This window comes from Parus major, chromosome 24 (genome assembly GCF_001522545.3).
Source record: "Parus major isolate Abel chromosome 24, Parus_major1.1, whole genome shotgun sequence".
NCBI lineage: Eukaryota > Metazoa > Chordata > Aves > Passeriformes > Paridae > Parus > Parus major.
The window spans coordinates 3,560,891-3,573,535 of NC_031792.1; the positions used below are offsets into that span (position 1 = coordinate 3,560,891).

Consider the following 12,645-nt stretch of genomic DNA (forward strand, 5'->3'; position numbering starts at 1 on the left):
GCAGCAGCTCCCAGTGTGTGTGGAGTTCGGAGTTCCACACTGAAGGATTACAAATTACAGGATTACAAATGTATGAAAAATAGAAAAGCTGAAATCCTAAGGCATCAGGAAAAATATGAGATCACGTTTCTCTGCCCCAGGAGCAGAAGTGCAGCCACCCCAGGGCTCTGCCTGGCCAAGAGAGAGGATCTGGGGGGTCACAGCATGTGCTGATATGTCAGGCTGCCGTGGTGTGGTTGTGGAGTCTCTGCTCCTCCCGTGGGCTTGGCTGGCTTGAGAGGAAGGCTCTGTTCCACTGGGATGGCTCAGACAGCACTGAGCAGCTTTCCCAAGGCTGACAAGAGAGACTTGCTTGACAAGGGAATGCAAAGGGAAAGCACTGTGTACCCAGCAGGCACCTCCCAGCACTGCTGCTGCTCACTGCCTCAGTGGGGTTTGTTCTTCTCCAGGAGAACTCTGGCACTTTCTCTGCCTACTGGCCTTTGCTCTGTGTTGCAGGTTTCATTCCACATGAGTCCCTGAGGTTCCTCCTGCTGGCAGCTCCAGCAGTGCCCTGCAGAAGTGTTCTCCTGCTCCTGGGCTCAGCAGCCGAGGCCCCTCCAAACCTGCTTCTGCAATGGGTGGGTTGTAAGCACTGGTAAGACCCACGAGTCGTGTCGCCTTGGCTGCTCTCTCCCTCTCTCGCGTTCTCTCTCTCTGTCCTTGCTCCTTCCTGCCCATTTATTTCTGTTCTCCATGTGCTCTGCTGTTCTGTCTCTGGGGTTTTCACTGTCAGGTAATGAGGAGCTGTGGGCCCAGTCAGTCTTGGAGATGCCGAAGAGACGAGACATCCTGGCTATCGTGCTGATAGTTCTGCCCTGGACACTACTAATCACCGTCTGGCACCAGAGCACCATTGCTCCACTGCTTGCAGTGCACAAGGGTGAGAGAAACCAAACCAGCCCATGCCAAGTCCGTGCATCCCCCCTTCGTCCTCATCTCCTCTCTCATTTCATTTCTCCATGGCAGCCATGCTCATCCCAGCTCCCAGACCATGCCCATGCAGGAGCCTCCCCACCTCTGCTGTAGGAACAGCCCAGTGCTCGTAGGGGCTCTTCAGAGGCATCAAACTCCACGCCATGGGATGTGCTTGCTGCACTTGGAGAGCTCTTCATGGCCTAAATGCAGAGTGCTGCTTCTCTTTGTTCCCTGAGAGAGGATTCCCTCCCTGCTGGCCTTGGCAGCGCTCTGCACACACAGTTATTCCTGCGGGAAAGCTGCAAGAGAGAGAGCAGAGGAAACAAAGCTGCCACTCGAGGCAGCTGCTCTGGGAGACGGGAGGCTGAGAGCACTTTTTAAGCAAAGCAGAAAAGCAGTGTTCTTGCTCTTGAAGGAGAAGGCAAGAGCCAGATCTCACCTGCCTGGGGGAGTTAAAGTGCACTGAGAAATCGATTCCACACTGCCTGCCACACACTGCAGTAAACACAGCCCTGGTCCAAGCCAGGAAGTTCTGAGGGAACCCTTTTAGCCAGAAGCATCCCAGTTTGGTCCTGCTCTTGGCACAGCAGCAATATCTAAGGGCTATGAGGGCTCTTGTGGGCTGGAAAACTACACTCTGACTTCTGCCACCTTTCTTCTTGTTTCTGCCCTTCTGCTGTGGGCAGGCTGGTCTGGGGGAAGAAGGCCGGATCATTTTCAGGACACTTTCATCCTCTCTGGTCCCTTTTCCTGAGGGATTCTCTCCCCTCTCAGTGTTTGTCTCCATCCTCCACAGCTGCTTATCCCTTTGCTGGACACTGATGTGCAGTTTGAGTCCCAGGAAGTTCAGTTTTCCCTTTCTCTTGACAGCCACCTCTGAGGCTCTGGGCAGGGAGAAATTACTCTGATCCCTTCTGGAAGGTGGACAGTGTTTCAGAGGAAAAGGGATCTACCAGGCTCTAAAAGTGGACTTCAAAGATGACTAAAAACACACTGCTGTATGTACAGCAGGTCTATCACTGCCCTAAAATCTGCTTTCTGTGGATGGCCTCTGCAGTTACAGCACAGAGACTGCTCCAATGGCTCGGTCAAGAATTCACCAGTGACCTTGATGAGACACTTTTCTGCTCCTCAGAGCCCCCAGTGGAAAGTGAGTGGTGGTAGAGATGGACCTGAAAGCTCTTGAGAGGAATCTTTTTGTTCTTGTGAAGCATCTCTGAGATGCTGTGCTCACAGGTGCTGAGAGAGATGTGCACCTGGAGATGCCCAGAACAGCAGCACTTCCCCGTGCCAGGGCTCACAGCTGAGCCTTTGACCTGCAGGGCTTTGCAAACTGTCTCAGGCACCATCCTGGATAATTACATTCTTGTCTGTGTCCAATGCATTTTGCAGATTTATTTCTGAATTGATTCCAGCGTTCTCTGCTCTCAGAGAGCTCTGCTGTGTGATGCTGAGGTGCTTTGCAGTACTTAGGGTGTGATAACAACATGTACCCTGTTCCCTCCCCCAAATATCCACCCTGCCCCTGTCAATGCCATGCAGTACAAAGCCTTCATTTGGTTCAGGTATCAAAGTCTGTGCTGTTGGAAGAATGACACGCTATGAAAAAGCCATGGGTAGTCCCCTGCTGGATCAGACCTAATGGCTCTCTGTTCCTGTTCTTTCTCATCTCAAGTTCCTGGTAGTTACCTGATTGTGAAGAATCTATGGCTCAAAACGTTCTGTGCCCACTGGAGAGGCAGCCTTACATCCTGAGTGGGGGTCCCACTTCATCTCTGCAGACTGTGATGTTCCCACTGCTCTGCAGTGCAAAACATGGAAGTGACACCCTGGAAAAGTGGCAGGGGTGTCAACACTGGTTTTCCTCGAGCTGATTGTGATTTGCAGGGGTTTTATGTTTGGATCAGAGTATCCTATCTTCAGGCTGTTCATTGCTCATCTGCAGCCCTGAGGGGACTGTTATGTTCAGAGGCTGGAGGGGCCTTTTTGAGGCAGGGGAAAGTCTGTGCAGGAAAAAACCTGCAGTTACAGCCTTTAATTCCACTCTCCATTTCTGGATTTAACGTGTGTCTTTCCCCACATCTCTGTGCCTGTCAGAGAGCAGTGGGGCACTGCCCAGACTGTGCTGTAGGGGATCTTCGTTGGCCTGGTGTTTTCCACCAGGTTTTTCCTGCCTCCCAGTCCAGCTGTTCCAGCTCCTGAGTGCAGATCTGTGAGCCCTGTCCCACTGAGCGTGGTGCACTGGAGCTCTTCAGGGATGATGGATCATCACTCCACGTGGCTATTTTCTTTATCTTGCTCTACAATCCTGTCTCTTCTGGGTGCTTTTTGAAGCTGCTTGTTGCGAGCGCTCAGCCCAGTTGTCCCGGGCTCTCAGACCTTTTATTTTTTTTGGTGCTGGTTTTCTAGCAGCAGAATCTCCTTTTCTCACGTGTGTTTGTCCCTGATGCCTTTATTTATCCGTGCCCTTATCTATGAAAGCCTCCACCCGAGCCTGTTTCCTCTGCTGGCACCCACGAGGGTGACCCGCTGGTGGCCGCAGCCCCGGACGCCCGAGTCCATGCGGCTTTCTCTTCTCTCCATGCCCTTGCCCAGATGATGGTGGTGACTCCCAGCGTGATCTCGCTGCAGGCTTGGACTCCAAGGAATACTGCCTGTCGGACCGGGACATAGTGGAGGTGGTGAGGACAGAGTACGTTTACACGCGCCCACCCCCGTGGTCAGACACGCTGCCCACCATCCACGTGGTCACCCCCACCTACAGCCGGCCGGTGCAGAAGGCAGAGCTGACCAGGCTGGCCAACACCCTCCTGCACGTCCCCAACCTGCACTGGATCCTGGTGGAGGATTCCCAGCGCCGCACGCCGCTCATCACCCGCCTGCTGCGGGACACGGGGCTCAACTACACCCACCTCAACGTGGAGACACCCCGCAACTACAAACTGCGGGGGGACATGAGGGACCCCCGCATCCCCCGAGGCACCATGCAGAGGAACCTGGCCCTCAGGTGGCTGAGAGAGACCTTTAACAAAAACAACAGCCAGCCCGGGATTGTTTACTTTGCTGATGATGATAACACCTACAGCCTGGAGCTCTTCGAGGAGGTAAGAGCCTGCTGGGGGGATGAGTGGGGCTGATTAACCTGGGGAGGGGGTGAGAGATGCTGTGAGTGAGCTGAGGAGATGCTGGGCATGTCCTCTCCTGGGCTCTGGATGAGTTTTGGCTGTAGTCACTGTAGCTGTGCTCTGGTTTTCTCGGGAGCTCCATTACCCTGTGTGCTTCCAGAGCCAGAGCCTCCCGTGGGAAGCAATGGGAACCCCGGCTTATCTGTGGTGTGTGATCAGGAGGCAGCTTCCATGGAAAGGGAGCTAATGAGGAGATGCTTTCCCCTGTGGGGAGCCTTGTTAGGGTTGGAACATCCCCTGCTGTCCATCGTGCAAAGAAACCTCAGCCATCCTCCTTCCTCGCCTTGTCCTGGAGATTTCCAGCTGATCTGATGTTATCCGCCTTCCTCCTCCACCACTTGGCTGTCTGTGTGTCCTTTTATTTGAGGGATCCTTTTCCTTCCCTGCTGTTTGCCTTTGCCTGCTCCCATCCCAGGGTTAAATTCTGTAGCTGTCAGGCCCTGGCTGAGGCAGCAGCCACCCCTGAGCTGTGTCAGCACAGCCACAGCCTTTCCAGGACATCTTGTTCAGAGATGTTCTCTGTGCTTGTCTCGAGGAGCAGGAGTTTGTCAGAGATTTTGCTTCCCCTCCTGGAAGAGCCGAGCCCTCCATGCATTGCCTGGGCGAGGGATGTCTCAGTGCCAGGAGATGTGCAGCCTTTCCCCCTGGAGCAATTCCTGTTCCAGCACTCGGGCATGGATGTGTCCCAGGCATCTCTCAGCAGGCAGAGGGGCTGACATCTCCCCCTGGAAGGTGGCAGCTCCAGGGCTGAATTTCAGCATGTCCTGACAGTCTGGGCTTGAGGAGGGGAAGCTTTTCCTTGGGGTTTCCCACCTTTGCTGTCTGTTCCAGTCCAGCTGGGGCTCTAAATGAGCTCCTGTCTGCAGGTTTGAATGGTCTTACACTGCCAGGTACCTCACCTGGCTCCCAGCTCAGAATTCACTTGTTCCCTTGGTCTCTTGACACCAAATTCCTGCAGCAAGGGACAAGAAAGGAGGATTGCTTCCTTCCCCACCAGCTGCCAGTTTTCATAGCAGGGATCTCCTATTTATTTCCTCATACATGCCTCTTTCCCTTCCCCAATGGCTCTCACTTTAGCTTGCACAGCCACAGGAATACACATGCTTTGAAAGCTGAAAGTGAATTCAGACTGAATTTCTTTCTTCCCCGTCCCCTTTGAGGCTGGCTCTGGCGGCATCTTGAGACAGACTCCTCACATGAATAAAGCAGAAAGGGCTCCTTCATTCACTCGTGTGCTGTGCTCGTAGAGGCTTCTCCTCTCAGATATGTCTGTGCAGTTAAGGTCACCGAGCCAAGGAAATGTGCTGTGAAATGCAGGAGACACACATTATTGTTCCCTGTGGACAGGGGCTGCCGTTAGCAGCTGTATAATGCGGAAGGGCAAGTGCCAGAGCTCTTCTGCACTCGTTTGCAGTAATTAGCAGTGATGAGATTAGCTCTGGGAGATCCCTGATCTAGGAGAGTGAGCTGAGAGCGGAATGGGAGGCTGAGCCTGCCAGGGAGCAGGGCAGGGTGCTGGGGGTGAGTGGCATTCAAAGCATCTGCCTTGGCAAGTGCAGGTGGCCAAAGGGGTCCCTGGTGGCTCCCATCCTTTTCTGGTGACCACGGGGAGCAGAGGCACGTTCCACAGTGAGACAGGACTGTCCTGCCTGCTGGGAATGTCTGGAGAGGCTGTGCTTCCCAGGCTGGGAGCTGCAGTGCCTCACTCTGGGAGATGCCCTTAGCTTTCCATAGCCTGAGACTGCAGCTCAAATCACAGAGTCACCAGGCTGGAAGAGACCTCTACCTTCAGGTACATTAAGGGCAGATGAAGCCTCCCCAGGGGGCTACATCCAAAATAGACGATGATCATGAGTTCTTTGTACAGATATAAATTTGGTCCATTTACATATCAGGGGTTAATTCTCCCATTACAACTTTAGGCAATTAAGTTATTTACCCCCAGTTTCCCCCCCCCCAATCTCACTTTTTGTTTATACTGAGACAGTGAGGTGCCCTTGAGTTTCAGGCCTAGAGGAATTGCTTTTTCTGACCAGGATGTGAAGACAGCAGCCCACACTCCATATGGAGTTCAGAGCTATACACCTGATGCCTTCAGTTTTAGCTTTCCCATTTTGCAGGCTCTGCACTGGTACCTAACTCTGAACTCCACACAAAGTGTCAGCGAGTTCTCCTCCCAGCTCAGGCACACACAACAATCCTTCCCCAGCCCCACAAGCAAGGGCAGCGCTGCAGCTCCAGCCCCAAAAAGCACAAGCAGCAGGGAATTGAGGAGAGCAATCTGGGAGGATGGGACTGCATCACCTGCAGCTGCAATTGCACAATTCACCCCGAGATGGAAATGGAGCAGAACTGATCCAAGTGTGAAACTCCTGAGCCGGGGCCCATCTTGGGTGGAGCCAGGGCCGGGCTCTTGCAGTGCCCAAGGTGATCCTTGGAAGGGCTTTTAATAAATCCCTGCTTTATTCCTTTAACTCTGGCCAGCCCCTGCTCCAGGAGCCTCTGAGGAATCACACCAGAGCAGAATTTGAAAAGTATACAAGCTAAAATCTGAAGGTGTCAGGTGGGGTGTTTGTGCTGGGGGCTGCTGGTCCCAATAACTGTATAAACAGTGCCAATAACTGCATTTGTCCTGGTTTAGGGCAAATTTGGGAGAGAACCTTTGAATGGGGTCCCTCCAGAAAGCAAATTCAAGCACCCCCTCCCCTAAGTGGTTCGGGAAGAAGATTTTCTTGGAGAAAAGTGGAGAAAACTGTTTATTAACAGAAATTGAATAATATTAAACAATAAAACCTCTCACTGTTTGCAGAGATGGGAAATCCAGAAAAGTCCTTTTCATGGGGTGTAGCTTGGCTCGCTCAGGCTCTTATCAACCCCTCTGGTGGTGGAAAGTGTCGAGGCCCAGGCCCTGGTAGGCCACAGCCGTGAGCTCCCGGGGTTTGGCTGGGTTTGAACAGATCCAAGAAAAAAGGAAAAAAAAAACCCCAAAACAAACAATCCAGGGAACTTCTCTGCCTCAGCTAGCTAAAAACTTAGCTACCAGCAAAGGAGAGCTGGTGTGGGCTCAGCTATCCCTGTGTGTGCTCGCCCCCAGATGCGCAGCACCAGGAAGGTGTCGGTGTGGCCCGTGGCCTTCGTGGGCGGCCTGCGCTACGAGTCGCCCAAGGTGAACGCGGCGGGGAAGGTGTACGGCTGGAAAACCGTCTTTGATCCACACCGCCCCTTCGCCATCGACATGGCCGGCTTCGCTGTCAACCTCAGGCTCATCCTGCAGCGCTCGCAGGCCTACTTCAAACTGCGCGGGGTCAAGGGCGGCTACCAGGAGAGCAGCCTGCTCCGAGAGCTGGTCACCCTCAGCGACCTCGAGCCCAAGGCTGCCAATTGCACTAAGGTATGATCTCCTCCTCGTGTGGGGGTGCTGAGGAAGGAACCCCTGTTTTCCCCATTGTTCTGTCATGCACAGAATGTTCTGTGATCCGCCAGAATCATCCAGGGATGTCCTGCCCTGACAACCCCGGCCTGGGCATCCCTGGCAGTGCTGTCCTGGAGCTCTGGCAGCCTCGGGGCTGTGCCCATTCCCTGGGGAGCCTGGGCAGTGCCAGCACCCTCTGGGGAAGAACCTTGTCCTGATATCCAACCTGAGCCTGCCCTGGAACTCCAGCCATTCCCTGAGTCCTCAACAGACAAGAGAGGGATCAGTGCCTGTCCATCCACTGCCCCTCATGAAGAAATTGCAGATGGTTATGAGCCTCCCCTCAGTCTCCTCCAGGCTGCTCCTCTGTGTTTGGAGGGAGCACACCCCCATGTCATGGAAGCTGGCAATGGGGGATTATGCACTAATGTGTGAATTATGCACTAAATCTCTTTCAGTTGCAGGCTGCTAGTGGTTGCATAAGCCTTGAAATACAGTCTTCTCTCCCCTGTTACTGTTCTTCCTTCTTACATTACCCCTAAAAAATATTATTTTCAAGGTGGGCTTTCCTGTGGCCTTGCTGATCCCCTGGAGCAGGGAATTCCATGGGTGAAATGTCAGTTATTTAATGTGAATTCCTGACTGGGGGGTTGAGTGCTGTGGCACGCTGAGGTTTGGCTCTGTGGGCCCCTGTGAGCTGTACCCCAGGAGGAACAGTCACAGCCTTCCCTGGTTGCAGGGAAGGGCTGCTCACAGTCTCTGCCTTGCTGCCAAGTTGTGTTCTCCCTCCTGACATCTGTGCAATATCTGTGCTGTAGGTGCCCACAAAAACCTGGATCTTTCTGTGTCAGAGATAATACAGAAATGTTTTAGTGCCTGGGATATTGCTCTGAGCTCCAGGAGGCTTCCAGGAAGCTCCATTTGGGGAGGATTTTACTGCTGTCAGCTGATCAATGCTGCCTGGGCACATTGCTGGGTCAGGGAGCAGGACCCCGTGTGCTAAATAACACAGAAACCACTGATGGTTCTCTTCCTAAAGACTCCCCAGTCTGAGATGAGAGATGAATCTGTCTGGGCTGACAGGAAGCGTGGGAGACACCATGAGACAAAGCTGGGTAGAGTGACAGGCATCAATCACAGCCCATCAGCCACAGAGGTGCTGTCAAGGGATTTGAAGCTTTGTGAGTGGGTCCCCTAAACACTGGAGGTGTGGTGGGGGTCCCTCTGAGATCAGTGTGTAACACTCCCACACCTTTGGCTGCTACAAACATCAGCCAGTCTGATTTAGAGAGTCTTTATTGCTTAATTGCCCCAACAGAATTGCTCTTTTATTGCAAATAAGTTGTTATGGCTAACAGCCCCAGTGCTGGATCCAGTTCTCCATCCTTTTTGGGATAGAAAAGAAAATGTGACTGATACCCTCTGCCTGATTTTCATGTGCACTGCTCCAAAGCCATGGAAAAAAACAGGAATCTGAATGTTCAGCAGTGCTCACATAAGGAATCCAGGAATAAGGAGGAGGAGCCAAGGGGCAGGAGCAAGTCTGGGTTTTATCTGATACCTGCTGTGCCTCTCTAAATCCACATTTCTGTGGTTATGGCTGTCCATGGCCGGGACAAATAACCCAACCAGCCCCCCAAGAATGGGGAAAAAGATTGGATTAAAATTAGATCGCTGTTCCTGGGCACTGTGTGGAAATAAATGTGTTTCCAACAGGCAGAAGAGATGGACAGGCTGCTTTTATGCTGTACACAGAAGATTAGGGGTGTTTACTCCATGGCCAGTAACTCAGTCTTTGGTTCATTGTCCCTGCTGTAAATAAATACCTGTTGGAAGGAAGCTGTGCTAAAGGGCTGGGGGTGGGAAATGACGGCCCTGGAGGAGCACGTGGAGCAAGGAGAGGAAGGAAAATGTTGTTTCCAGGCAGGAGGAAACAAATGGTGCTGGAGCCAGGCAGGGCTGTGACCCAGGTCAGGCATGGGGAGGAAGCAGCAGGGATTGCTGGCCAGCATCGGAAGCAGACTGAGTTTCTTTTCTTGGCTGGGCTGGGGAGAGCTCACAAGGGTCCTTGTTGTGAGCTGAATGCTGTCTGCTCCTGGCAGGCTCTGAGAGCAGCTTTGCAGGTTGGGCTCTGCCTTTCTGCTTCAGCTGGCACCAGCAGCCTCCATTTCCCTGGAAATCTCCATTTCTGCTTTTACTCACCCATTTTACCAGGAGAAGAGTCTGGCCCAGCAGCAGAGAAGGACCAAAGGCAGCTGTGGTCTGGGGTCCTCTGACCCCAAAGCACAGGCTCCCCTCTGTCTCTGTGCTCCCAGCACTTGTCATGCTTTGCTTCTGTTAAACATAACCACACACCTGCTTTGCAGGGAGATTTACATTAAAAATTATGATGTGCTTAGATAGAGTCATTAAGGAGGGATCAGAGGAATGTGTAAGATAAGCACAGACATCTGTTCTCCAAAAATGCTGCCTTCCCTGTGTGCACTGCTGGTAATATTGATCAGAATTCAGCCCACAAACACACACTCCTGCAAAAAGCTGAAGTGTAGGCCAAAGATCACATATCCTGCTTATTATCTTGGGTCTGGGAACTGGCCAGAATGAAGGAGAAAGTAAAGAAAGTTGGTATTAATTGCTGAGGAGAAAGTTTTCCCTCCTCATGAGGAGAGAAGGGTTGGTTTATGCTGGAGCTGTAAGGAAACAGAGCTTTGCAAGAAGGGTTCTCTGTGTTTGGAGTTCTGCTGTTTCCCCACGCCCCCAGATCAAACCATCCTCTCTTCAATCCCTTGGCACAGGAGGGAGGTCTGGGATTTGGCATTCCTGTGAGGCTGATGGAAGGGGGAACATTCTGCTCCCCATTTTCTGTGAACACCCAGGGGAACAATCTGCAGTGAGCTCAGCCAGGGAGAGCTAAAGCAGAGACAGGGCCCATGGACACCATTAATGCCACAGCTGGGGGAATATTTTCTTGTCAGGCTGGAGAATGGGGAGCAGAGCTGCCCTTTCAGCCTCGTGTCTCTTTTTTTTCCCATTCCATAGTTTCCAGTTCAAACATCAGTTCCTGAATCCCTCCTGGGAGGGTCTCTGTGCTGGAAACCCTGTGATCCCCTCCCACTGCAGGTCAAACACTTCTGTTTGCTTTTTAATCTCCTGTTGGGAGACAGTGAATTGTTCTGCTGTGGAGATGAAGCCTTGTGATCTCCTAGATCTGTTTTGAGTCCCGTGACTCCGAATGGCAGGGCTGTAAATGAGTGGAAGGGTTTTGCAGTAGTATTTTAAAAGGGGAGTCCCACAGGTGATCTGTATGAAACAACTGCTCTGGAAAAGTCAGATATTTGGTCCCCCTCACTGTTTGGTCTCTTGTGAGAGAGCCAAAGCTTCTCTGAGGTATCAAACACGCTGCTTGCTGAAAAAAACAAGTGCTGGCTGAAAGGAAAAGCAAATGTTTCAGTACTAAATGGTGATCTACCTCCCACATTAAAGAGCACAGCATGAAAAATGGTAAAAGCTGCTCTAGCAAGCTGCAAACTCTGAAAATAGGTCCATTTTAGCTCATTTAATCTGCCTTTTTTGGCATTTGGTTTTAAGAGTGCAGAGGTGGGATCCAGTTGAAGGAGAGCACTGATGATGTGTAGCTGTGGTCCCCTGCTCGCCAAGCGTGCTGAAGCGTGAGCGAGTGCCTGGGCCGCGAGCAGGGCTGAGTGTGCCGTGCCAGGAGCACAAAGGGCTCTCACCAGCTCTCTCTGAAGAGGAGAATTGGCTACAGGATTTCTCCAGCACCTGGTTTATCCTCTCACCATCACTGCAGAGCCCTGAGAGCCACTCGTGAGCGCTGTTGGGTTTTGCTTTTTCCCGGGCAAGCAGCGCAGTAATTGCAGCAGCGTCGCTGCCGTGGGGAGAGCAGGGCTGGAATCAAAGGTGACTTTGATGGGCGGGCTCTGAAGTGGTTGTGGGGGATGATGAAATGGATTTTTGGACCTTCTCCAACCAGCAGTTGGTCTCCACTGCTTCAGTATTAGCAGAGATTTGAGCTCCACGCAGGAGGTGACTGCTCACATCAGAGACAAATTTGGTCAAACAAGCTCCTTGGGAGGGGGGGGAAGGTGCTCTGCTTGAAGCAGGAGGGTTTGAAAGGTGCTTTGTTCATCCTTTAGAAGCAGGACGTGGCCTGGTTTTTCAGCTGGGTGGAAGGGGTTTGCAGGATTCGGTGCGCAGGGGATTGTCATGGCAACCAGAGGGAAACCCCACGAGGTGGGAAACAGCCAGGCACAGGTGAGGGGAAGCAGGAAACCTGTTCTGAGAGGATAAAAGCTGCTCCCAGCAATCCCGCTTCCAGGGGGAAGAATGAGTATAATTGAGTATTTTAAGCAGCTTCCAGAACCGTCTGAGCACAGCAAGGAGAAACCATTTCCTGTAACAGCCCTCCTGAAATACTCAGCTACCTCAGTTCTCCTCCAGAGATGCTGATCTCTGTGGAACTTTGCTGCCAAGACCGAGGGAAGCTTTTAGGAGAAGCTTCAGTTCAGTTTTAAGCAATCTGGGGAGGGATTTTAATACTTGGGACAGAATAGGGGGGGCTGTATGGGGCCAGAATTCCAAAGGGATGGGGAGGGGGATTTTGGGGGGTCCATAGGGTGATGCTGGGTTGTGAGAGGCTGTGTGCAGCCCAGAGCTGGTGGGAAGAAGGGAGGATTCTGGAAGCAGCTCCTGCCCCAGCAGCTCTGAGGCAGCAGAGGCAGCACTGCAGCAGCAGGGAGTCCTTCCCTGCTCAGTCACACTCTCGTGGCTTTTTAGGCTCTGGAAAGGATTTAAAAGTTAAAAAAGAGAAGTGATGCTGAGGTTAGGGGGCAGACTGATGCCTGCTCCCCAGGAATGGATTTTCAGGGATGTGCTGAAGAATTCAGGTTCTATTTCCCCCAAGCAAAGGCAGGGATGGTGATGTGAAGAGCTGGTGGTGCCTCTTCCCTCACAACTGTGACCTAAACATCAGGAATTTGCATTTCCCCTCCGAGTGACTCCCCAGGCCGAGGGGGTGAGGTGCTAAGGAAGCAGCTGAGGAACTGTGGGGAAGCAGGGATGTGATTCCCTGGC

General features: G+C 52.4%; 1 protein-coding gene across 6 annotated transcripts in view; it reads left to right on the plus strand.

Moving 5' to 3' along the window:
* B3GAT1 (beta-1,3-glucuronyltransferase 1) overlaps positions 1–12,645 on the plus strand; it is a 34,473-nt gene that overhangs the window by 17,849 nt on the left and 3,979 nt on the right. The window contains exons 2-5 of one of the 6 annotated variants that reach the window (XM_015649751.3): positions 499–637; positions 776–922; positions 3,553–4,061; positions 7,237–7,533. In XM_015649751.3, the coding sequence (XP_015505237.1) occupies positions 811–922; positions 3,553–4,061; positions 7,237–7,533 (918 nt within the window). In that variant the 5' untranslated portion in view covers positions 499–637; positions 776–810. The remainder of the gene's footprint in view (positions 1–498; positions 638–775; positions 923–3,552; positions 4,062–7,236; positions 7,534–12,645) is intronic. The other 5 variants (XM_015649752.3, XM_015649749.3, XM_015649750.3 and 2 more) reach the window with 5 other exon arrangements.